At 32.3% G+C, this 26292-nt stretch overlaps 4 protein-coding genes across 7 annotated transcripts; all 4 read left to right on the top strand.

Annotated features, from left to right (window-relative positions):
• Nucleotides 1-6270: 6270 nt before the first annotated feature.
• On the top strand, nt 6271-10598 carry LOC127066187 (glutamic acid-rich protein-like). Of its 2 annotated transcripts, none has more exons than XM_050999614.1 (3): nt 6271-6487; nt 9485-9675; nt 9763-10598. In XM_050999614.1, exons 1-3 carry the CDS (start codon nt 6468-6470, stop codon nt 9921-9923), a joined length of 372 nt encoding a protein of 123 aa, XP_050855571.1. In that variant the 5' UTR covers nt 6271-6467; the 3' UTR covers nt 9924-10598. The 2 variants fall into 2 exon arrangements, with proteins under 2 accessions (XP_050855571.1, XP_050855570.1); XM_050999613.1 differs by lacking the exon at nt 6271-6487 and adding an exon at nt 9224-9381.
• Nucleotides 10599-11540: 942 nt separating this feature from the next.
• Nucleotides 11541-22432, top strand: LOC127066169 (probable ATP-dependent RNA helicase DHX35). Of its 3 annotated transcripts, none has more exons than XM_050999578.1 (13): nt 11541-12536; nt 12810-13024; nt 19171-19350; nt 19610-19750; nt 19828-19990; nt 20089-20250; nt 20568-20714; nt 20829-20970; nt 21069-21355; nt 21447-21752; nt 21823-21976; nt 22054-22198; nt 22288-22432. In XM_050999578.1, the coding sequence occupies exons 1-12, from the start codon at nt 12506-12508 to the stop codon at nt 22178-22180; spliced, it is 2055 nt and encodes a 684-aa protein (XP_050855535.1). In that variant the 5' UTR covers nt 11541-12505; the 3' UTR covers nt 22181-22198; nt 22288-22432. The 3 variants fall into 3 exon arrangements, with proteins under 3 accessions (XP_050855535.1, XP_050855534.1, XP_050855532.1); XM_050999577.1 differs by having other exon boundaries at nt 22054-22204; XM_050999575.1 differs by lacking the exon at nt 22288-22432 and having other exon boundaries at nt 22054-22243.
• LOC127066178 (ceramide phosphoethanolamine synthase) lies at nt 13828-16612 on the top strand. Its single transcript, XM_050999592.1, is given in 1 exon segment — nt 13828-16612. A coding segment is annotated over 1 exon segment (1098 nt). The 5' UTR covers nt 13828-14963; the 3' UTR covers nt 16062-16612.
• Nucleotides 22288-25521, top strand: LOC127066176 (WD repeat-containing protein 89). Its single transcript, XM_050999590.1, has 8 exons — nt 22288-22432; nt 22561-22815; nt 23058-23284; nt 23428-23765; nt 23847-23975; nt 24436-24530; nt 24602-24704; nt 24790-25521. Exons 2-8 carry the CDS (start codon nt 22655-22657, stop codon nt 24943-24945), a joined length of 1209 nt encoding a protein of 402 aa, XP_050855547.1. The 5' UTR covers nt 22288-22432; nt 22561-22654; the 3' UTR covers nt 24946-25521.
• The last annotated feature ends 771 nt before the right edge of the window (nt 25522-26292 follow it).

The raw sequence follows: 26292 nt of genomic DNA, 5'->3' as shown, positions 1-26292 counted from the left end.
TCTCTCTCTCTCTCTCTCTCTCTCTCTCTTCTCTCTCTCTCTCTCTCTTTTCTCTTTTCTCTCCCTAGCAATGGCACGATTTAACCAGTTGATTCTGACTACCCGTAAGAAATAGACTTGTAACTTTTCTCCTTCGCAAATACGAAGAAAACGTTTATCCAAGTGGTGGTATATTGAAGCTTGTTTTACTTATAGATGGATATATAAAAGAAAAAGAGAGAGAGAGAGAGAGAGAGAGAGAGAGAGAGAGAGAGAAGAAAAAAGAAGAAAAAAGAAGAAGTAAAAGAAGTAGAAGGAAAATAGACAGAGTCGAGTGTGGCTCATTTGTAAGCGAACTTCATTGCGATATATGTAAGTATATACGTATAGGGTGAGGCATAGCAACTAAGTTTTCAAAGGTATAGATTTAAAAAAAAAAAAAAGAGAGAGAAAAAAAAAGAAGAAAAAAAGAAAGGGGAAAAAAAAGGAAAAAGAAGAAAAAAGAACAAACTTATAATAAGTTATAAAAACGTTCATAAACCTGTTAATGCTATCATATAATACATATATAGCTTCTAAATAAAGCTCATATAATTGCCAAGAATAATCAGAATGCTAAAGTCAAATGACTCACCCTGTATACACGTTTCAATGAACGCTCGACGTAAACGTAACAACGTATACTGGTATCACATACATACATATATATATATATATATATATATATATATATACATGACTACATATATACATAGATATATACTTTTTAACCGTGGGACCGTTACGAGTTTTATCTATCGCACAGACCACATAAGAAGGTAACAACAACAAGAAGGAAGACGGAGGCGGTAGTCTTGCAGGATCGAGTCGAATGGAAGTCTAGCTGTTACTTTTTCCCCGTGGAAAGTTTCGCTTGGCTCGTGTCATGAGACATAAATATATATTATATATGTATGTATATATATATGTGTGTGTGTGTGTGTGTGTATGGTAGATAGCTAAACGTTGTTAAGTTTACCTGGAACATTGTGAAAACGCATTTGAGAAGAGAATAAAACAACTCTTTAGTTGCCTTCTACCATATAAAAGATAAATTCGACAGACATCTGCTACGGTTTTACTACTCCTTTACACCTGCATTATACAATCAGACTGCAGCTGTTTCTTGGTTATCACCGAACTATCTACTAATCTGCTATTCCCACCACGCGACGTAGGGAAGTGAATGAGAAGGAGGGTTCCATTCTCTCATTCGTACAACCGAGATGAAAATTTATTAATTAGGGGAATACATTTAAATAGGATTTAATTCGTTTATCAATCAAGTCATAATCAGCTGGATAAAAACGAAGGAAAGAAGAAAAAATGATAGATAGAGCGAGAGAAAAAGAGAGATAGAGAGAATAAAAAATCGAATTATCGATGTCTCCTACTTTTCTTTTCTTTTTCTCTTTCTCTCTCTCTCTCTCTCTCTCTCTCTCTCTCTCTCTCTCTCCTTCTTCTTCTTCTTTTTCGTTTTTTTTTATCTTAATATTTTAGATAAGACTCGTTACGGTAATTAACTCCAGTCGAACGAACGCGTTATCTCTAAAGAAAAGAGAAAAAAAAAAGCGTCTGATTTCCCCTTACCATACTTTTTATATACATATATCAATCTAAATCAATTGTACCAGACATCGATAAATGAATTACCGGGATTATTTATTGTAAGTATACCTGTAATTCTCGTGTTTTTAAATATTGTCCAAAGAGAAAAAGCTTCGAGATAGAAACGTTCTTTCGAAACCTAACCACCAATACAAACTTTTGATCTAATCACTATGATTACTTCCATCATTTACTGACGAATATGTTTTTTCCTCTTTTTTCACTTCTTTTTTTCCTTTTTTTTTTCTTTTTTTCTTTCTTTTTTCAATATACAACGTTACCAAATTTTTACGATAAAATATTCTCGAACGAGATTTTGAACTTTCGTTATAACGCGCACAAGTTCGAGATGTATGAAAGATAATATTGCGTAATAAGTTCCGTCAATTTTAATAAATTATCGCCAGAGAACACGACGCCTTACAACTGTTACAATAATTTAATCGAATAGTCTCGTTCGTTCGGTTGATTTCAAAATAGATTAGACAATGCATCGATGGTAATCTCTTTTTCCACTCATATATTATAATAATATAATAGTTATTAATATAATAATAACATATTATAATTATTATTATTATTATTATTATTATTATAACAGCGATATTATTTTCAAGGATCATTTTTCATTGTAAAGTAAAAAAGAAAAGGGAAAAAAAAGAAAAAATATATTTCAAAGCACAATCTAATAAAATAGCACAAGTCTGGTAAAAGAATGGGCGTGTGCGTATATATATATATATATATATATATATATATATATATATATATATATAAAATATACATACACACGATATATATGTATACACACTTATATCGATTCGATTAGTATCGTTAAAAGTCCTGTATATTTCCTGTCTTACAATAGAAAGACATTTCATATTACACATTAACTAACCTTTCCTTTATCTCCTTCATCTTTTATTTTTAATCGTAGTTTTATTAACTAGCCAACCCGGATACAATCTTATCACATTTCTTTGATAATTAGTGGCTATGTTCTAAATTTATTATAAACTTTTTCATTTTACTTAAGATAAAAGAGATTTCACTGTGTGAAAGAAATATAGTCCTACGCATATTAGTAAAATCGATATCAATATTAGTAGTAGATGTAATTTAATTACGAGCGAATCTTTTGCAACGGAATTATTTTCATTTCTTTTTTTTTTCTTTTTCCTTTTTCTTTCTATCGTTAATAAAGAAACACGAAGGAGTGTTTGTAGAATTAAGATATATAATTCCTGATTACTCTCTAAATTCTTAATGAATCCCTTTTTTGTATACCAAAGATGAAACAAAATTCCATCGAGAGAAAAATATCTATTATTCTCTGAATAATTGTAAGATAAATATCAGTTTAATAATAGACGTAATTTCATTACGAGCGAATCTTTCGCAAGGGAATTAATTTTCTATATTTTCGATCGTAAACGCGAGTACAACGCGATATTTACCGTATCGATATAATTCGTGGCTATACGCTTTAAATTCGTAATGATAAATAAATTTCGTAAATTTTTTATTATTTTTTTTTCTGTTTCTCTTCCCTTCTTTTTTTTTTTACTACGTCCTGTAACTCCATTGAGTGAAAAGAAATAATAATAATAATAATTCCATTGAAAGAGAAATATTGTCCTACGCACGATTGTAAGACCAATAGAAACATTAATAGTAGGTGTAATTTAATTGCGGGCGTATCTTTCTCCAAGGGAATTATTTCCCTGTATTTTCTATCGTAAATAAGCAAACATGACGGAGCCACGATAATAATAATATAATTCGTGGTTATGTTTTAAATTCATTTTTACGAAAAGAGAAAAAAGAATTCCATTGAAAAAAAAAAAAAATATTGTACCAATAGTAATATCGATATCGATATTAAATCGATATTAAATGTTCATTGATATAATAGATGTAATTTAATTACCTGGGTATCCTTCTTTTTTGTAGATTTTTTCTATCGGTAAACACGTAAACAATCACACGATGCTTAAGGAATAAGAATTGATTCGTTCAATTCAGAGGGTTAATTAAAGGCATCCATGAGTAAAAGCCAACTCCTTTCTCATTGTCAGTAGAAGTTAATGTTGCCAGAGCCAGTGGCCTTCGCCACTGTGGATAGATGGAACCGAGAAATATTTTATCGCTCGACGTCACAACGTAACCTCGTAACGTGAGCTTAGTACGAACGAAAGCTTATCTCTTTCTCTCTCTTTCTCTCTTACACTACTTTTCTCTTTTTCTGATACACACACACACACTCACTCTGTCTCTCTTTCTCTCTCTCTCTTTCTCTATCTCTTTCTATCTCTTCAGCTTCTCTCACAAGCGAATTTCCCTTCAAGGTAAGTACTCGATAACGTCAATTTATCAAAAATCTTCGTTAAAGGTTAGAAAAAGTTCCAGAAAAATAATTTTCTTGAAAAGAAAAAATCTATTATTTCCTAACAATACGACACGAATTACGATCGCGGACGGGACAATCGCTAGACGTAACAGTTTTTTTCGATTCGCTGATTGGTCGTCAATAAAAATGTTCTCTCTCTCCTATTGGTTTATTATTAGATCGAGAAATAATAATCGAATATCTGTAGAGGTCGAAAATGATCGATTCAACGATTAATTAATATCTATGTAATCTGAAAGTTAGAGAGCGTGCACGAAAGAAAGAGAGAGAGAAACAAAGAAAGAGAGAGAGAGAGAGAGAGAGAGAAAATTTGTCCTAACCACAAATTATGTACATACGTAATTATACACGCTGGGTAAAATTTATAAACAAGTTTACGATTGTCGAATTCATTGAAAAAAATTTTTTACTAAGATAGAGAAATATGAGAGAAAAAGAGAGAAAGAGAGAGAAACGTTTATGCGTGATGAGTGTTTTAAAAAGAAAATATTCCCAACCGCAAATTCCATAGATATGTACGTGCATAACTACGTACACGCATAAAATTTGTAAACAAGAATTTATGATTGTCAAATTCATTGAATAAAATTCTTTATTAGAGTAGATGGATACGAGAGAAACATAGATAAAGAGAGAGAAAGAGAGAGAGAGAAGAAGAAAGAAAAGAGAATAGTACATGCATGTGCGTGAGAAAATTTTCCTAACCACAAATTACATACGTAAATAACTACATGTGTATATACACAGATCGTAAAATTTCTAAAGAATAGTTAACGGTTGTCAAATTCATTGAGCGAAATTCTTTATTAAAGAAAAGCGTACGTGTTGGAGAAAGACAAATTTTTCTTAACCGCGAATCACACCTTACGCGTAACTATATATATATATATATATATGCGAATCATAAAATTTCTAAGGAACAGTTTACGTCGCTTGTCGAATTCGTCGACTGAAAATTTTTTATCAAAATAGAGAGGGATACTCGAGGAGAACAGGAAATGGCGTTGGAGAAGCGTCAGGTGTAGAACGTCGATCTTAAAGCGGACGCAAAAGCGACGGTTCGCCGCGCATCTCTTGATACATCCCGGAAATGAGGACGCGTGCGAAAGTTCTAGAACTTTCCAATCTCTCGGCCATGCAGGCAACGTCCACCGGGCGTTCTTGTAGAAGTCACGAATGGGAGAAAACTTGACTTAACGCTAGCTATCTCTTTCCCTTTCTCTCTCTATCTCTATCTCTTTCTCTCTCTTTCTCTTTGTCTCTCATTCTTTCTTTCTTTCTTTCTTTCTGTGTATCTATCTATCTCTCTTTCTCTTTCTCTCTCTCTCTCTTTTTCTCTCTTTCTTTTTTTTTTCTTTCTTTCTCTTACTCTTTACCTCTCGACATGACGCGGAACGAAAATAAGGATCGTTCGAACGAAACGGAAAAGATCGGCGCCGGAAACACAGGAATTTTTTTTTTTTCCAAGGAAGCTCCGTCAGCTCGTAACGCGATTGGCTGACGTATCGCGCATGGCGGAAGGAGTGGGGAGGATAGAATCGAGACTACAGCGACCGCGCGGTTCTGACCCTTAACCGCATGTCCGTCGGTAATTAATAACCGTCACGATATTACAATTCGCCACGGAATACGTGGCGAATATTGAAAATATTACGATACATCGATAGGACGAAATGTATACTTGAAAGATACACGTATTAATTTTCGTATACCTTTTGATTTACGTGTGTAGAAAATTAAAAAAAAAAAGAAAGAAGAAGCAGAATGACAATACAAAACAGGAAGGTAAAATTGTCGAATGTGTGTGTGTAGAGTTAGGTCAATTGAATCGCGTCGTAGATACCAACTGCCGCGTCATTGATGAATTTAATACTTGACTTAGATTAGAAATTACTTGGAAGAGAGCGACTTACGGATTATGGAAAAGAGCTTTTACAGGATGGAGGTCGAGATTGGGATGGTCGTAAAGGATGATGATGATATGTAGCACGTTGCGCGAAATACCGATATCGTCGATTTGTAAATACGAATAAAAGTCGTTCTTTGCGACCAACGCACTCGCTCGTTTCGTTCGTTTCGTTTCGTTTCGTTTCGTTTCGTTCGTTTCGTTTCGTTTCGTTTCGTTTCGTTTCGTTCGTCGTTCGCCTCTCGTCGCGTGGCGATCGAGGCGCCATCTGTAATCGAGCGGGAAAGAAAAACGTTTGAAGGCCGCCGGCCGGGCCGAGCAGCTCGGCGGGACTCGGGCGAATCAGTGTGCGAGTCTCTCTGCCATTTGCGCGTCGGTACCCGGCTACGCGACACAGAGAGTGGTGTTACCGGAATTCTACGTGTGTTCGCCGGTGCGTAAAGAGGACGCGGCTCTCATTTGGTGCGTTCATTATAACGCGTGGTGCTTCAAGCTTTTCAACGACAATCTTAACGAATCTCAAGGATGGCCGATACGGAAGTAAAGTGAGTAAGAAACGGGATTTATTATAAAAATTAACATCGATTTTGGAAATGAAAAAAAATCGCGCCTCGCTGCTGTTGCTGCTCTCTCGCTTGCTCTCTCTTTTACAGAGCACATACACATACGTATACATACTCTCTCTCTCTCTCTTTCTCTCTCTTTCTCCTTCACTTTTCCACTCTTCTCATTTCAAACTATTCGTGTATCGCATTAACGCAGTTTTTATTTATAATCGAATCATATCGATCGCTTATATTTCGATAAATAAAATCGAGCTGCGATCGTTGATTTGTTGAGAAACCACGACGAAAAAGAGAGAGAGAGAGAGAGAGAGAGAGAGAGAGTGAGAGAGAGATCAGGGTGCATTTGAAATCATTGCTTTTACCTTGTGGTGCTAGCGTTGGCGCGCGCTCGCGCGCGCCCGCGCGATGCATGCAACTCCGTGTGTGCGACGCGTACGTGTAGTACGCTACACACGTATGTCCCTGTTGGGCATATATATATATATATATATATTGTTTGTACTTGTTTGATTTGCGTGTGTGTCTACTCCGTGAGCGTGCTCTCGTGTACGACGCGAATGTATACAACACATTCGTCGTATATATAAAATGTTGTGTGCGTGTGTATGTGTATAGAAGAGTTTTGTAAGAGCGCTGTGCGCGGCAGAAAAGGGGAGACTAGGAAGCGCGAAGGGGAAGGGGAAAGAGTGGCGAAGGAGGAGAAGGAGTTGGTGGGGAAGGAGGAGGAGGTGAGGAAGGACGAGATGATGGTATGGTGGGGTGGTGGTAGTGGTGGAAATGGGGGGGGAGAACGCGAGAGAAGGATAGAAATAGAGGTGGTCGAGCAGGAGGGTTGGAGGGAGGGGAAGGGGAAGGGCAGGAGCCAAGGGAGAAGGGGAAAGATGGAGGATCGTAAGCGCGCAACGTTCGGTGGTGAGCGCGCGATTACCTGTGCCCTCGGCACGATGCGTGCTCTACTTGCGAAGCGTGGCCCCTTTCTCATTCTACTCTTTTCAATTTTCTTCTTTTGCCCTTTTTTAATCTTTCTTTGTTTATCCGTTGATTTCGTTTTCTTCTTTTTTTCTTCCCTTTTTTTTTTCGTTTTTTTTCTTCCTCCCTCACTCTTTCCCTTGCCACCACTCGAATCTCTCTTTCATTGAACGTCTTTGGTAAATAATAAGCGTTGTTGTACGTCGTGAAGAGTCGAAAGAACGAGTTGATTCCTTCTTTTACTTTACTCTTTTTTTTTTTGTTATTTTTGATAGAGAGAACACGCGCTCGAAAGACAAGTAGCTTCGACGTTATTCACGTTAGTTCTTTTAATTTGACTTTCTTTTTTCTATCGGTTATATCGTTTTGTTATTATTGGTTCGGTGGTTGATTGGTTGGTTGGTTGATTGGTTTCTTGATTGTTAGTTATATACAATATTCATACTTTTTTTTCGTAAGATTCGTGCGTAAACGTTATTATCGGGTATCGTGCTCGGTCATCCTCAACGCGCTCGTTTATTTATATCGCTCATATATCGACGTTCGACTTTCTTCGTTCATTATTTCTCACCGGAGAGTACGTATATCTATACGTACGATTTGAAAGAGAAAATTAAATGAGACAGAGAAAGAGAGAGAAGAAGAAGAAGAAGAAGAAGAGAAAAAGAGAAACAACTTTTTAGGGGGAGAATGAGAAAAGGTAAATTTTGGCGGGCAAAACAGAAACATATAGAAAGAGAGAGGGTTAAAGAGGTAGAGAGTAATATTCTCTTTGTGTACCGTTCTACTACGTCATCGTGGCTTTAAGAAAAGATTATCTTCTATAGTTAAACGTGCGAGGACGAGGTCAGAAACGGCGTCGTTTCGCAAGAGCCTTGTGGCGCGCAAGTTACGACCGGCGGCTTCTAAAAGAGAACGGGACAGCGTATCGATCTGTGTTGCCTCCCTCGTCGTCGTCACTGGTTAGAGGATGATACGAGAGAAAAGAGAGAAGACTGAACGCTCTCTCTCTTTCTCTCTCTCTCTCTCTCTCTCTCTCTCTTTCTCTCTCTCTTTCTCTCTGTGTACGTATATATCTGCGAATGTGTACGTGCGTGCGTATGTACGTATATATGTATGTATGATGTTGCGCTCGATTTGTTCCCAAAGACACATCGTTTTCGAGAAAGAACGACATTTTATGGACGAAACGAGTTTCTTCGGGAAGCCGAAAATATACATATATATATATATATCATATATATACTTTGCGACCTGTTGAATAAATAAACATGCATTTTTTCACGTACCGAACGTGTTGTACATACGTTCCTGATGTATAAGAGAGAGAGAGAAATGGAAAGGGGAGGGGGGAGAGAGAGAGAAAGGCCACAGGTATATTTGTGGTCCACGCGAGAATTTGCCGCGCGATGCTCGAGCATCTGGATCGGTGTGCGTTGGACTATCGTGGTATTAGAGGGGGAAAAGTGGTTTAATGCCAATGCCGTGTTGCTAGATGTCGCTACTGTTGGGCGTCCTTTCTCCGTTTCTCTCTTCCTTATTTTCATATCTTCTTTTTTCTTATCGTATAGATGTCTATGCGTTTAAAGTTTTACCATTTTATCGGGGAAGAATAAAAGAAATACGTATTTTTCTTGAAATTGATTTTGCTAAACGCGTTGTGTATTGCTTATTCCGATCGCTGCGATGACGCACTTTCCTTGTATTAACTGTTTTTCGTCTGTGATCAAGGTGTATATAAATTTACGTAAAACAGATTGATCTTGTAGAAGAAACGTATATGCGCATTCGCTTTTACCTTGTTTTCTCTTCTTTCGTTATAATATGTATGAGTGTTTTTTTATTCGACAGTCTTTTCTTCCTCGCGTCTTTTTATTTTTCTCTTTCTTTCAAAGTATAGCAAGGTACATACATAAATGCAACGATCTCTTGACTGTGCGAATGCTGGTTTGTTTCAAAGCATTTTGATCGTGTAAAAGTTGAATCAATGTTATTTCAATTGTTTAGGGATACAAAAGTGGCTACCAGCCCAGAGAAAAAAGTGGTAGAAGAAGAAAAGAAAGTAGTTCAGGAGGTTGACGAGGACTCTAAAACCTCTGAAAATGGACAAGCTACGGAGACCACAGAAAACGGTTCTAGCGAGGAGAAAGAAACAGAAGAAAAGGAGGAAGAATCCGCTGAAAATGGTGATTCCACAGGTATATTTGTCGCAAAGAGTAATGCAAGATTTCTTCTGGTCAGAATTTACATTGTGAAACGAGTTTTTATCAAGATTCATATTTTAGATGCACCAGCTGATAGCTGTTGTATAAAGAGGAAATCAACGGCTTTAAATGATGCCGCGGAAGATAACGCTTCTGATGGAGCTAGCCCTGAAAAGAAGTCGAGACTCGAAGAGAAGTGCGCCGAAGCGGAGAGCAACGGAGACGCAGAAGCCACAGCTTAATATCTTCTTGTCATTACTATTCTCAGTCCTTATCTATAGAATCAATTTTAACGGCTAAGCGCGAAGTCAGAACAGATTTAATGACTGTGCATCGTCAGCAGGGGCGAGCATTTTATATCAAAAGATTGATATTATGCTAATGACATTTGGCATTTAGTGCATCTATGTGTGTTTATTGCAATAATTTTTTATCGATCGGCAATAACAGTATGTAAATCCATACTAACACAAATCTCGAAATTCATAAACATCGATTTTGTCCCCTTACTCTGGCATCCGCATATATATTCATTTAGCATTAGACTAGTAAAGTAAGTGACACATACAAATAATTTTAGGAATAATATATTTCTAACTTCTTAAAATGAACAAACAGTGTGGTGCCTGAAAAAGATACATTTGTGCAAAATATTTCACTTACTAGTCCCCATTGTTTCTGATGCACAGAAGTAGGTATAGGTAAATAAACTAATCTCATAACCAGAGATAAAAGATACATTATTTTTCTGCGAATCAAAATACATTCCTAAAGTAGAATACTTGTATCTTCAAGTATTTATTTACTCTTTGAAAAAGATCATTAAAAAATCTTTACTCGCGATGTATACATATTGTGTATAACATTTTACTGTACTTTCATTGGATAATAATAAGTATAACTTGTCATGTTCTCTATATCTGACAAACGCGCGCAGTGTTTGAAATTTGAAGAAACCTAATTAAAATATTCGAGAAATAACTCTCTCATTTCGCCTAATGTAGTCTACATGCCAGGATTTGTAACGAATCGCACTTTTGTTGGAAAGTTTTGTAAAAGGAAACACGGTTTTTTAATTTTAATGATAAATCTGTGCAATTTACAAAGTAAAACTTTAAAGAATTGTGTTCAATAATACATAATAACATATGTATGTGTGTGTATAGACATACTGGTGAGTAAACATACCTGATTGTGCTAACAGCAGTAAAATCACTGCATTTATTTTTAGTAGCAATTCTATGGTCGTGACACATTTCGTGAAAAAAATTCAAATGTATCCCATAGAGAAAAACTATATATCGTATACATGTAGGTGTCAAATGCAAATAATTTAAAAAAAAGAAACGATTCGTATAGATACATATAATTTACAATCGGTACTTATACTATCAAATTACTTTGTTCGTAGAGCCAGTTCCTGATAATTTGGTTTATTGTATAAGTATCAATGAACAATTACCAACAGATTAGAAGTGATTAGAAAAACCTATACTCTACGAACGATTCTGTTCAAATTGTCTCTCTCTCTCTCTCTTTCTTTCTCTCTCTCTTTACGCGAATTTGATTAGAACTTTATATATTTTTGTTCTATTTAGGTTTGGCAGAGATATAACAAAATTTATATTAATAATAAGTTCGGTATCGACTTTTCTAAAATGCAGATATATGACAATACTATTTTATAAAGAATAAAAAGAAATTTACTTTCTTTACTTTTGAGTTTAATCTAAGAATAATAATCTATTTTATTTATTTTATGAAAAAATTTGAGAAGTAATGAAGCGTATACTATTTATAATTCAAACATCTATGACATAATCTGCAAAAAAAAAGAAGAAATTAGTTGCTAATATTAAAAAGTCGCTCTATGAACAAATCTAATATCACGTTATGACTAAAACTATTAATGGTTTTTTTTTTTTTATACGTATTTTGCGTCATAAATAAAACCAAATTTGTAGCAGTGAGGACAAATATAAAAATTAAATAAAAATATTTTCAACAATGGAATATCGCGCGTATATAAAAAATTACAACTGAATGTGTTCAATAAAATAAAATGAAATAAAAAAAGAAAAAAAATTAAATAAAATAAAAAAAAATAAATAAAAATTCTTGAGTACTGAAACATACTTTTTGGTAATTATAAATCTTTCATAAGTAATTGTAATTGTTCAACTAAATAGAGGACATATCTGATGAATTAAAATTTATTATTATAATTCATGAACGAAATTGAAATTTGCAATTTTATTGAAAAATTGAATTTTCGATTTCAAATTCAAAATTATTTCATGTAAAATCTTATTTTAGTTAGAAATTTATTAATTATAGAATGTTTATCGATAATCATTATTTAAAAGTTTTTCAAATATTTTACAGGCATCTACGTGTATCCTTGTTTATATGTATGTATGTATGTATAGACGTAAGAACGCGGTCGGTAATATTTCACGCATGAAGAGATATGAAAAATTATTATTAAATCGATATTAATTTGATAATACATCAAATATTAATTTATTTAATGGTACGTAGAAAATGATTTTATTTCAAGGATAAATAGAAAATTATTGTTAATAAATCTTTTTGATCCGTCATTATTTTGATTCAATCTGTAGAAGAGTATGATATTGAGCGCCATCTGTACTCCAAAGCATCTTTAAGAAATGTTTTTAAACGTTCGGTGTGTTTTACGTATCGATTTAAATGATCGCATATTATTATTACATAAGTTAATCAGTAGTGATTTATAATAGTGAAATAATATTGTAACAATTATAAATTATCGACACATACATCTGTAAAACAAATTCAAGAAATGAATACTAAACCTGTATTTTCTAAACCTGGTACGTACACACATTCAATATCTTTTTCATAGTAATACAAGCTTTGTAATTTCATTTTTATTTAGTTTCTAATATTATTTGTAGAAATACGCTTCATTACTATTGTTTTTATTCGTATATTAATATATTTCGATAATTTCGACGTATTATCAATTTCATAACCTAACTTTGAGTGTACTTACCATATTATTTTCCATGCATTGTACTTCCTCTATCCAAATATACAAGTGATATTCGTTGCAATATACAGTAGAGTATACTTTATATTTCTAGGAAGCTCAACATGGCAAGAAGACAAGCCAGATATCGACGCGCATTCTTCGACACAATTTGTATACAATGCTCACCATTCTCTCGCATTGGATATGCAACGCAAACGACTACCTATATACAGGAACAGAGATCACATCATATATCTACTTGAAAAATATCAAACTCTAGTCCTGGTTGGAGAAACTGGATGCGGGAAAAGTACGCAGTTACCACAGGTATTCAAAAATATAATAGTTATAAAATAAGCTTTGTTTAGTACATATCGACGCTTCATTCTTATAGTTTTTTCTTTCTAAATATGCATTTTAAATTATATTAAATTATTTGTAAATATTTTTTCATTGCCGTAATCAATGTTTTACGCAAAGAGCAGTAAAATAATATTTAATTCAATAATGTACAATGGTAGAGCAAATATATAAAAATATATTTTAGAACCAATTTCTTAATGAAATAAAGAATTAAATATTATTGAGTATAACAATACGAATTAGCAAATAGTTGGCAAAGATCAATATCTACAACAAACTTTATGTATATATACATATGTGTATATATATATATATATATATATATATATATATATATATATATATATATATATATATATAGTAACAATTTCTAAAGTAGTTCTAGAAAATGATATTAAAGAAGAAGTACTGCAACGATTTCACCAAAGCAATTATTGATGTTATTTCTGTTTCACGTACATATATGTATATGCATACACATACGTTCATTAATTTAATAGTAACGTATGATTCCCCCTTCGTATAATATCACGTTCGTTCAATAAAAGGGTCAAGAATATCCTTTACCCTTTTCACTCCCTTATGACATACAAGAGTACAGTACTACGAACGTCTCGACCGATAAGACGCAATAAAAAGAAACAATTCGAACGCGCATGTGCCTATGTAAAGTTCGCATTATTTAGCTATAGTCTTTAAACTTCAAGGTCTCAGTTCAATGAAAATTAGAGGACATTCGACGACGATCGAACAGTAAGTATACGAAATTTAAATTCATAAAATTCAAAAGAAAAAGGATAAAGCTTTCTCTTCTTAAAATAGAAATAAAAAGAAAGGAAGATAGAAAAAGATGGGAAGCAAGAATCGAAAGGTTGGATTGATTTGTTAGGAATATAAAAGTATTGAGGGGTTGAAAAGAAGCCGTTCTATCGTTTCTCTGACATAACGGATGAGAGAAGCCACATCGAAGAAAACGTTCGTTCTAAGGGGAATTTTATATATTTTATCGTTTGTCTCTGTCGTTTCTTTTTTTTTTTCCTTTTTTTCTTTTTTACACATCTAGGAGGAATGGAACGAGAAATTGTTTAGAATTTTTTCTTTTCTCTCTCTCTCTCTTTTTTTTTTTGCCAAGGTATATCGACTGATTTTCCATTTATTTCTTCGAGATAGATAGACAGATAGGTAGATAAAAAGCGGTTAGATTTATTATTAACAATAAATAATAACAAGAAATAAATAGGAGAAAGCATATGAAATTGAATATTAAATTGGAAAGTGATAAAAAGTGAATTATCAATTATAAACATAAAATATTTTCCTTTCAAGATTGTTTAAATCTTTGAAGAAATAAAATGACGAAGAAAGAAAGCGATTTAGATTTAGATAGTATTAGCTAAAACTAAAAAGAAGAAAATGAATAAAAGAAAGTGGTATGTCAAGAAAGAGGGTGAAAAGGGGGAGGTGTAGAAGTCGAGAAAGAGATCTATTATGCGTGATCACGTGCGATGCGACGACGCATGGACACAATCGTCGCCGCGAGGAGTTAAGGTAGATTATTGAAGTTCGAGCGACTCCGCGAGTGACTCAGTAAGGCTCAGTTCTATCTGCCGAATGGTCAAAAGTGTTTCCTTTGACACGTATCTTGGATCTTTGGTCTTGTTTTGTATTTTCTTGTTATTTTTCGTGTATATTTTTTTTATCGAACTCGATAGTTAGATCTTTTACGAGTGCGTTCAAAAATTAATATAAGACTATCCGATATAATCGAGAATAAAAAAAAAAGACTTGTGCTAGGAGAAAGTATACGTAAAAGAAAAAAAAAACAAAAGAGTGCTTTATTTCTTGCGAAAGAGAAATAAAAAGAAAGAAGAAAAAAAAAACTAACAAACAAACAAAAGGAAACATGGCCGTTCACTTCGATCTGGTGAACAAAATGACTCTGGCGTTTCTCGCGATATCGATAGTATATTTCATCGCGATGGATATATTATTATATTCGAGAGTGAAGAATTATCGTGTGAAAGAAACGGCGAACGATACACCATTGTATAAGCCAATGATACCATGCGATTTGAATCCCCTTTGCGCGGTAACGGTGAAGGGTTTGACGTTGGATCATCCGAATCATTTTCTCTTGAGTCCGTTGGCCGCATTGATGGATAAGATTTTGGGAATAAGTAAATCTTGGAATTGGTTGACACCTAATTTGATTAGTGGTTTTCACGTGTTTATCGCTGTGTTAGCGGGAAAATGTGTTTCGAGCGAGTCCCTGTCTCAAAGACGTCTCGGCGTTATGCTTTTTCAAGTGAGAACATAGCTAGACGATTTGGACGGCCACGTAGCGAGACAGAGAGCAAACATATCAGGTGAACGATCGGACGTTGGTTCACCTGGTTATTTCGTCGATGGTTTTTGCGATGCTCTTGGATGCGTCGCTTTGATCGTCGGCCTTTATTACTTTATTATTCGCTCTCCACCCAGACGAGGAGGATACGACAAAATGCAGATATTACCTTTGACACCTGTCGTCTTAGACACAACTCATTACGTATCGTCTTCGAACACGTCAATAAGGAACATCGTACTACCTAACGTCCTCCTTCTGATCGGTCATCTGATCGTTGCCAGTGCTGCATGGAATCGTTATATATGGCTTTATCAAGATCTTTTGGATCTAGACATCGAACCGTTCTCGATCAATACCGAACTTTTACATCTACGACAAACCAACGTAATTAGAAGTAACTCGTTCTGGTTCGTTGCTTTAAGTTGGAAAATGTTCAACGTTCATGCAGCCATGGATTATCTTTTACTGGCAATATTTGTCAATCGTGTTTGGGAATATATGAAATTGTCCAGATGGTCGTCCTACGTTCTTATATTTTTACTTATCTATTTAACGGAGTTTCACTATCAATATGCTTACGATTATGTACACATGGTACCTATGATCGTTGGTAGCGGGACATCTTCTTCCTCGGTCGGCCTTACTCATCGATGATAGGATTATTTATCTCTCTTTATCTCTCGAATATATATATATATATATATATATATATATATATATATACATACATACATACATATATATATATATATATAATTTTTTCTCTACCTTTTCGTTAACAACCTTATCTCGATCATTCGACATTTCATTGATAAGTCGACGTTATTGCGATCGAAATTGTGTATAAGTTTACGGTATCGATGCGAATAACACTTTAACGATTATCTATAGTTCATTATTACGATCGATACAAACTTCATTTACTTTTGTAGATTTTTTTATATCGATAATATCTACTGACTTCGATATATCTTTCGAAAATATAGGAGGAAGAAAGGACACAAATGTTTCATATTATTGTGACTACAAGTACAATCTTATCGATATGACACATGTTTAAACAGAGAACGATGTATCGACCGGATTTACTTTTCACCTACGAGTTGATTATCGATAAAAGAGTTATCGCATACGATTTAAAAGAAAAAAAAAACCACCTAATTTTTACGCGAGTGCGCACTCACGTTTGTGGATAAAACGATATAGCGATAACCTTCCGATTGGTATCAAATTTTTCGATTATCTCAAAACATGTTTTATCCATTGATTGAACTTCAAACGAATAGCAATCGATTGGAAAAGAAAATTAAAGGAGAAAATTCGAGCAAGTCTTTATAATTTGTCTATGATTTTTTTTAATAACTTTTCAATTATTAAATATATAATTTTTAAATATATTTGTTCTAATAAATAAATACTTAAAGAAATATTATATAATAATATAATAGAAAATTACGCCGACCTTGATAACGCATTTATAATAGCACAAATTTTGTATTTTTTACGAAATCATAAAAGAGGATATACGTACGAATATTGAATTAATCAATAATAATAATGTTCGAAATTTTTTATAACTTTTCTTTTTTATATCGTAAATTCCGACATCATTTCTTAATCGATCTTTGTTTCATGACCAAAGCCATGTAATTCTCATAATTTTCTATAGGTGAATTATAAAATAGTACGATTTTTCACAATAGTTTATTATTCGATAAAAATTTTCTTTTGAACGATTTGTAATTAACAATTCATAAACCAATAATATATTCATAAATCAATTCATAAATCATGCATCGTAAGTCGTATTAAAACCTTAATAAACAAGAATGCCTTGAAAATATATAATATGTATATGTAACGTATCTATCTTATCATCGCGTATTACATACATAGAAATAAGTATAGTATAAAAATATTAGTATCAAGTAGAATCGGGTATCTATCTTATCGTCGTATAGAGGTAACATTAAAGCAAAAAATATTAGTATTAAGAAGAATCGTAAGATAAAAAGAGCGTTTCACAAATATAATAAGCTTTCTGTCAATATCGTTGCGATAACGTTTTGACACAGATAACATCATTTTTAATTCAATAAACACATATTCAGGTGCCTGTTTATTATTCTAACTTCTTTATTAAAATATATATATATACATATTCATATTTACATACATACATACATATATATATATATATATATATAAAAGTAAAGATGATTTTTCGTAATGATTAAAACTTCAATATGTTTATTAACGCAATTTTTTTTTCCTTTTTCGTTTAATCGTATTATCTATTTTTAAATGAGATTAACAATTACGATAATCGAGAGATATGGAAATACGAGGAAAAACTGTGTATGTATATATATGTGTGCGTGTGATATTTTAGGAATTATTTTTAATCGCATAAAAATGTGAATATTGAATAAAAAAAAGAGAATAGTAAATATCAATAACTGAATATTATTTTCTATTATCTGCTATCTATTCTTAAAAAATGGTTTCTCTTGAGTACAGAACGTTTAGTGCGATATCAGATAAGAAATATAGTGTTTCATTTCGCAGACCATCCTCTAACCGGAAAGAAACGTATATCTATCATTTTGTTTTCTTTAATAAAATTTATTTTTTCTCTCTCGTTAATTTCATGACATTTGAAAAAATTAATTTCAATGGCAATATCACAATTCATTGCGTTTACGTCATAATAAGAACAGACTGTTAATTAGTTACATTGCATGTTTGGATTATTATAACTGTGTTAACTATATATGCTGTATGACGTTATATATATATACATTTTTTTCTTTTTTTCTTTTTTTTTTTTTTTTTAAGAATTATATAGACATAGTTCATATACTGACAAATTGGATCTTGTTTGATCGATCAAATATTAATCTATCTTACTTTACTTTAATTTTGCATAGGAAGAAGGGTAAATAAATATCACTGTTGATAAGGAATTAATATCTATTCAAATGTTGGACACTTCATAAGCATGACTAACATTTTACATTGTAATTTGAATTTTCTATTTATATGTATGTATGTACATGGAAGAGAAAGAAAACGAAAGAAAAAATAATAATTTTATACGTATACATAATTAATTATTAATTATATTTCTAAAATTGAAATAAATACATTTTGTCTACAAGTATTACTAAGTCGTTACAAACTATTGTATTACTTTTAATTAATTTTAATGAATTTCATGTAACCAATTTATTACAAATTTTATTTATAATATAATCATGGTTACATAACATATAATCGTATATACACGCGATAGTTGTTATCTTATTTTTTCCTATAGTTATGTTCGAATGGTAAATTTCCTACAAAAGAAGTTATGTGGTTGACATAAAAAAAAAAGAAAAAAAAAAGAAAAAGAAAATGAAAAGAGAGAAAAAATAACGAGTAAACTTTGTTTTTCTCATGCGATGAAACAGACAATAGTTGGTCGGCAAAGTTACTCTGGTACTTCATTGTATTAAAAAAAAAATATATATATATATCCACACACACATATATACATACCCAGGGAGGAAACATAAGTAAAGTGTCGATACTTTCTTTTTGTTCTTATCAATCCTCTTTATCAGAACTAGTTTCTCTCTCTGCATTTTTTTTTTTACACACATACGTAAGTACGTTTCTCTTTATTTTTTGTTCTTTTACGATACTGTTAAAATTGTTATGTTCTTTCGTATATTTTCTCATTTTTATTTTTGCTTTTTCTTTTTTATTTAATTAACAGTACCTTCTCGAGGCAGGATGGTGCGAAGATGGTAAAATAATTGGAATAACAGAACCAAGAAGAGTTGCAGCTACATCATTGGCAAGTCGAGTTGCTGACGAACGTAACTGCATACTTGGAACCGAAGTTGGTTATTGCATACGTTTCGATGATTGCACCAATGAATCTACCAAGATCAAAGTATGTGAAAATTTTTTTTTCATCAAATTGATTTTATTGTCGTTGGCACAATGACATTTCCGAAGCTTTTTTATCAGATTATTTCCATACGAGAGATTTAATAAGGAGATACAATAGAATAGTAGAAAATATAGCATAACGTATCGTGTATTTTTTCTTTTCCATTGTTTTTTTTTTTTTTTTTTTCATCTATAATAATAAATCATATTGAGACATATTATAGTGCATATTTCAACGTTCTTTTTTTTTTCATTTGCAGTATATGACTGAAGGAATATTGTTACGTGAATTAATGAGCGATCCATTGCTGACAACGTATGCAATAATCGTATTGGATGAAGTACATGAAAGAACTTTAATGACTGACATCATTATGGGTCTTTTAAAAAAAATTATTAGAGTAAATGGAGAAATTATTTTCTTCTTTTTTAATATATCATTTTTGTGAAATGTCATTATAATTTTATGTCGTTACAGAAACGTAAAAGTTTAAAGATCGTTGTGTCCTCGGCAACGGTCGATGCCGAACAGCTACGCGATTTTTTTAATATGAATTCAACAAAGGATTCTTCAAAGGATACTGCCGTAATTATGAGCGTCGAGGGTAGATTATATCCAGTAGATATTTTCTACGTCAGAGGTAGAACTAACTTAATCACGTCCTTGAATTTGAAACACTTTGTGTTTCTTGAAATTTTCGTCTCTTCACGTTTTAGACTTTTTTATTTGTAATTTTAGAACCAGTACCAAATTACGTTACGAGTGTTGTGGACACAGCTTTAAAGATTCACGAGGTAGAAGAACCTGGTGACATTTTAGCATTTCTCACGGGACTCGACGAAGTAGATCAGGCAGTTTCTCTTCTATCAGAACATGCTAAACTTATAAAGGATGGAAAACGTAAATAGAAAATATTGTATTTGTGTCAGTGGTTACGAATACGATCTAAATCATATATTGAAATATCTTTTGCAATATTTCTAAATTATTTTTCTATGATGAAACGAACAAAAAAATTAATTACGTATATATTTATTATGGAAAAAAGATTTTTTTTATTTATTTATTATTATACATTTCAATTCATTTAAAAATGTTAAGAATAACGCGTGACGAAATATGTCTTTTAATATCTTAAATAACTTACGTCAGACGACTCAATTTTTAATCTTTTCTTTATTTTTTTTCTCCCTTTTTATATATATATATATATATAGTAAAACTACAACCATTGGCAATGTATGGATCTCTACCAAACAATGAACAACTGAAGGTATTCTGGAGGGCTGCCAAAGATACGCGAAAAGTTATCGTGGCGACAAATATCGCTGAAACTTCAATTACCATTCCAAACGTCGTTTACGGTAGAATCACAGTACGCTTTCATGCTACGTTTAGTTTCGTAATGTTAACATTAGAGTTTTTCTTCTGAATGACCAAAGTCACATTAACGTCGTGTACTCTACGATATATTGCAGTGATCGATTGCGGCTTTGTCAAGATGCCCTGGTTTGAACCGGAAACGCAAACTAATAGTCTTACTATCGTACCCGTGTCTAAAGCTTCGGCTGATCAACGTGCCGGTCGTGCGGGTCGTGTTCAAAGTGGAAAAACTTATAGGTAATGAACGAAAAAAAAAAAAAGTACAAGTTGTTTCAGCCATCAATTTTTCAATTCATTTCATATATATTGTTATTGTTGTTGCTGTGTTTTTAAAGATTATATACGGAAGAAGCTTATAATGAATTACCAGAAGCAACGCCACCAGAAATGCAAAGATCGGATTTAGCACCAGCGATCTTGCAATTAAAAGCATTAGGAATCGATAATGTACTTCGGTTCAATTTTCCATCGGCTCCACCAAGTAAAAATCTTATAGCAGGCATGGAATTACTTTATGCGTTAGGTGCTATAGATAATGATGGGGAACTGACGACACCATTAGGCATGACAATGGCAGAAATGCCATTAGAACCTACCTTTGGAAAATGTCTTATTGTTTCCGGTAGTAATTTTAATGCTTTTCTTTTATCTTTATTTTTGTTCGAGTAGAAAACTGGGTCGCAATATGATTTAATAATTTCTTTTTGAAATAGGACAAATGGGTTGTTCGGAAGAAATTGCATCGATAATAGCGATGCTTCAAGTACAAAATGTTTTTATTCGACCTGGCGGTGGTCAAGCCATTGCAAAAGCCAGAGTGGCTCATCGTAAATTCGAAGTAGAGGAAGGCGATCTCTTGACGTTATTAAATGTTTATGCTGCCTATGAGAAAAATAAAACGCCAAGTTGGTGTCAAAAGAATTTTTTAAACAATAAAGCTTTACGAAGAGCTTCGGAAATTCGAGGACAAATTTGTCGAATGTTAAAGAAATTGGATATTCCTTTGACATCTTGCAATGGTAATGATCCTTTAAAAATCAATTGCGATTCGTTATAACAGGTTTTTATAATAAATATTTATTATCATAGGAAACGTGGAACAAATATTGAAATGCATAACAACAGGATTATTTCCAAAGGCTGCGTATTTACATTATACTGGTGTATATAAAACGATCCGAGGGGATAAGGATTTATATATCCACTCAAACAGTTGTCTATATACTATTCAACAGCCACAATGGTAACATCCATATTCTTTTATAGAAGTTTTCTAATACGTTTTACTATCGTTTCTATTTTATCTTATTATTCTTTTAGGATACTTTACTGCGAAATAGTACAAACTAATAAAACTTATATGAAAGATTTAACTACGATACAATCTGAATGGTTATTGGAATTGGCGCCACATTTTTACGAAAAAACTTCAATCGATCCGGTGTAAAAGAGATATCATAATTTGGTAATTGTAAGCATATTTAAAAATAAACAAATAAATAAATCAGTACTATGTCACGTATTCTTTTTCTCGTTTTCGTAAAAAATAATTAGATATGCAAGAAGAATTCTATTGGTCCGCTGATTCGCTAAAAATGTGCATGCGCAATGAGACTCTTCTGGAACACTAGCGCCTCCAAATCAACGGTTTAATAACAATACAGGTTATGTTACTCTCGATCTTGTTGGTATTGTAAAGGTAAGAGGATAATTCGTAATTATATTTTGTAATTTACCGGGAAAAATAATTTTTTTATTTTTGTATATTATTTCATATGCATGTTACGGTATTAATAGAAAATTTCTAACGTTTGTATAAATTAACAGATGTATTGTTTTCCGGACAAAGCATGTTTATAATTCAAATGAGACAATAACCTCAAACGCGTAGCGTCTACTTCAAAGCTTTGTGTTAAAAAATATGGCAAATATAATCGATTCTCTTAAAAAACTTAGCGTAGAGAACGGTACAGCGAAACAGAATAACAACATGTCTGCGAAGAAGAAAAATGAATTAGTGTTATCGGTTGAAGAGTCGGTGTTTCGAAAAAGTTATGTTTTAGCAGTTTGTGGAACTCAAAGGTAAAAATTTCATTCTTTTTTGTTCTTTTGTTTTGTTATTTCTTTTTCTTTTTCTCTGTTTTTTTTTCTTTTTTGATTTATCAAATTTAAATCGCAAGTTCATGTAGCTCGAAAATATCATTGAAAGATAATTTAAACGTTCAAACTATATATATGTATACATATGTATACATATATATTCTGCTTTAATTTTTGTCCTATTAATTCTTATAATAGAATTAACATTAATTTATTGTCTTTAGTGAACCAGAATTCAGAATTGGCACAGCTTCGTCCAATCATTTGTGCATCATCTATTCAGCTGGAGAAACTTTAAGTAGGACTGCTACTTTAACTCATAATAAAGCTACTATTGTTGGAATCAAATTTAGTCCTACCTCCAAGAATATTATATATACGGCAACTAATAAAGGTATAATTACTGCATGGGATTTACGTGCTAAAGGAAAAGCAGTTGCAGAATTTAAAGGTTCATATTATTTTTTTTGTCATATATCTTAAATTAAAAGAATCATTTTAAATGATCTTTTTCTGAAATGATTTTTTGAAAGTATTTGCCGAATTTCTATAGTAAAAATTCTAACTTAGATTAATGTATACTGCTTTTTCTAGATAATTCTGAAGATGGAAAATTAAAACCGTTAGCTAGTTTTGATATAAGTTGCGATGAAAGACTTATTGCTGGTGGAACCGAACACATTGGTGGAGATACATTTATTTTGTTTTGGGATATCAGGCATAGTAATTCAAAAGTAGAATATAAGGGGGATAATCTTCTTGGAGGTTATTGGCAGTCGCATATGGATGATGTGACTCGCTTATCATTTCATCCCAACAAGCGAGATATTTTGGCATCTGGTAGTGTAGATGGTCTTATCAATATCTTTGATCTAACGCAGCCTACAGAAGACATGGCACTAAGATATTCGTTAAATACCGAATCCTCGGTGGTAAGTCTGTATGTAATTTTTGTGAATATAAATTTAATAATGTAGCATTGATTAATTATTTTTATTATATGTAAATAAAAGGATGGGTTAGGCTGGATGAACAATGACAATCTATGGTGTACAACATTCACATCGTCGTTGCAATTTTGGAATGCTGAAGGAGTAACTCCATATACAAGGTTCAAACGTAGCAGTTTAGCAATAGCACACGTATGTTTTAGTTATATTATTTTCTAGGTATTACTTTTTTGTTTAGCAATTGTAGTATTATTTAAAATTTTGCTTAAAATGTTTTATATGTATCTCTAGAAAAAATTGCATAATAGAAATTATAATATATTATTTCAGTTTATTTGATATTAGGTAAGTTATACAAAGATAAATTAAAACAAGTCGGCCTAAGTATTTATTCACAATCTGTGTTATTAGTGCATTTCAAAATTTTACAGCAAAAATTGGTAAAGTTTATGAGCTATAGCTTTGATGACGGGCGAACCAATATATGCAATCTTTTAATGCACATTTACATGCTGCTGTCTATATTTTGAGAAATTGGTGGATGGGAAATCAAGAAGACTTGTATATATCCAAATGCATAATTGTACATTTTTCGTTATGTATATTAAAAAAAAAAAATAGCCTTGATTACTGTTATTAATTTTGCTTTCAGGGTGATGACCCAGATAATTGCTACATAGTTAAGTTTCATCCTTCAAATGCGCTTGGACAACCATTTTTGTTAGCAGGGTCAGATAATGTTAAAGGGTAAATACCGAATAATAATTAATTAAATATATATAGTCAATCTAATAATGACAATTATATTTGCTCAACAGTAAAAATTTAAGATGCCTAAGTATCGCAAACAATCAGTTAGAAATCTGTTATAATCTTGTTGGAAATAAGCAGTATGTAAGAGATAGTTGGTTACATGAAAAGGTAGGCTTATATATAAAAGATTCTTAACTACAGAAATAGGTAAAAGGAGAAATTGAAATAATCTGTTAATTATGATATATCATAGAGTAACTCTTTAGTAACTGTCGGAGAAGGTGGTATAATAAATATTTGGAGACAGTCAGAATCTAATGGCGTTCAACAAAATGCAGGCCAGAAATTATTAACAAAGATGGGTAGTGGAAAAAGCCGGGAACGTCAACATAGGGCCAAACCATACTAAGCGTTAATGATAATAGGATAAAGATCTATAAATGGACACTATTTTGTAAGTAAATATAATAAACACAAAAAGAGCAGTCGCTTGATATAAATTCGGACGTAATGTATATTTCTTTCACGTTCTTTATTACAATAACAGTTGTATGTACATTTATAATAAATAGGTTCTTATTTTTTTATACGGCTAAATATTCAACGGTGATTTATATAACGATCAAAAAATTCAGCACGTTTGTGTAAATGTTAAGGAATGTAAATTGCGTACCACACTGTGTATATATATATATGGAATTAAAGAAGGAAGAAAAGAACTATTGTTAATTCTTTTCTGCTCTTGTCAGTTTAAAATATTAACTTATAACAAAACACGTTTTGTCTTTCACATATTCGATTGAATAAAATCAATTGAATTGAATTTTAATCGAACCTCTGTACTCGAAAATATATATTGAACTGCGAAAGAAAGACGCAGCTTAGATATTCTACTGGTAGCAGAAAAAATCGTAAATGCAGCTATTACATGCTTCAAAGATAGAGAATGAAAGTGAGAATAGCGAGTGAGAGAGAGAGAGAGAGAGAGAGAGAAATAGAGAAAGAGATAGAGAAAGAGAAAGATAAAAAAGAAATAAAAAATACGAGAAGAAAATTCCTGGCTATACGCGTCTTGTTCACAACGAAGCGACTGACTGACTGACTGATACAACTCAGCTATGGCAAGAGGTAATAATATAATAAATGCTTTTCAAATATAAAAAGTCAATTAAATAGAATCGTGAATAAAAAATATTATCTAAATAAAAAATACGATTTATACGTGCGATTATGATGTTATTTAACAGAGTAATCATTTGAAGTCTCGTTGTCACTATATAAGTAACCACGAATAGCTAACTCTTTCGTATGTTTTTCATACATAGAGTTCATATATATATACGAATATTTCTACAATTCAAACAGTCTGGTAAAAAAGAGCGTACAACGTGGATTTGTCACAATAGATACAAGTTTCACATAATACTTCAGTCGAACGATCAAATTCTGACAGAACGTGTCGAAGCGAAAAACTCAATAATATAACAATTAATATTAATAATGTATAAACATCGCATTGCGATTCGTATTTTTTCTTCTCTTTGTTGTTCGTTTTTTTTATTTTCTTTCTTTTTTTTTTTAAGTTATTCAAGTCTAAAAAGATTTTTATAATACGATTATCGAATGAGCGCATATAATAAAACAAACGTACGCCCTTTGATACATAATACAATGTTACGTTAACGTTCCAAATATGATCGCAGTAGCGAGTATCACAATGATAACAGTAGATATAGTTTTAAAGTGAAATAGTATA

The sequence above is a fragment of the Vespula vulgaris genome, chromosome 9 (assembly GCF_905475345.1).
Source record: "Vespula vulgaris chromosome 9, iyVesVulg1.1, whole genome shotgun sequence".
Lineage (NCBI taxonomy): Eukaryota > Metazoa > Arthropoda > Insecta > Hymenoptera > Vespidae > Vespula > Vespula vulgaris.
This window is presented reverse-complemented; position numbering and strand designations above follow the sequence as displayed.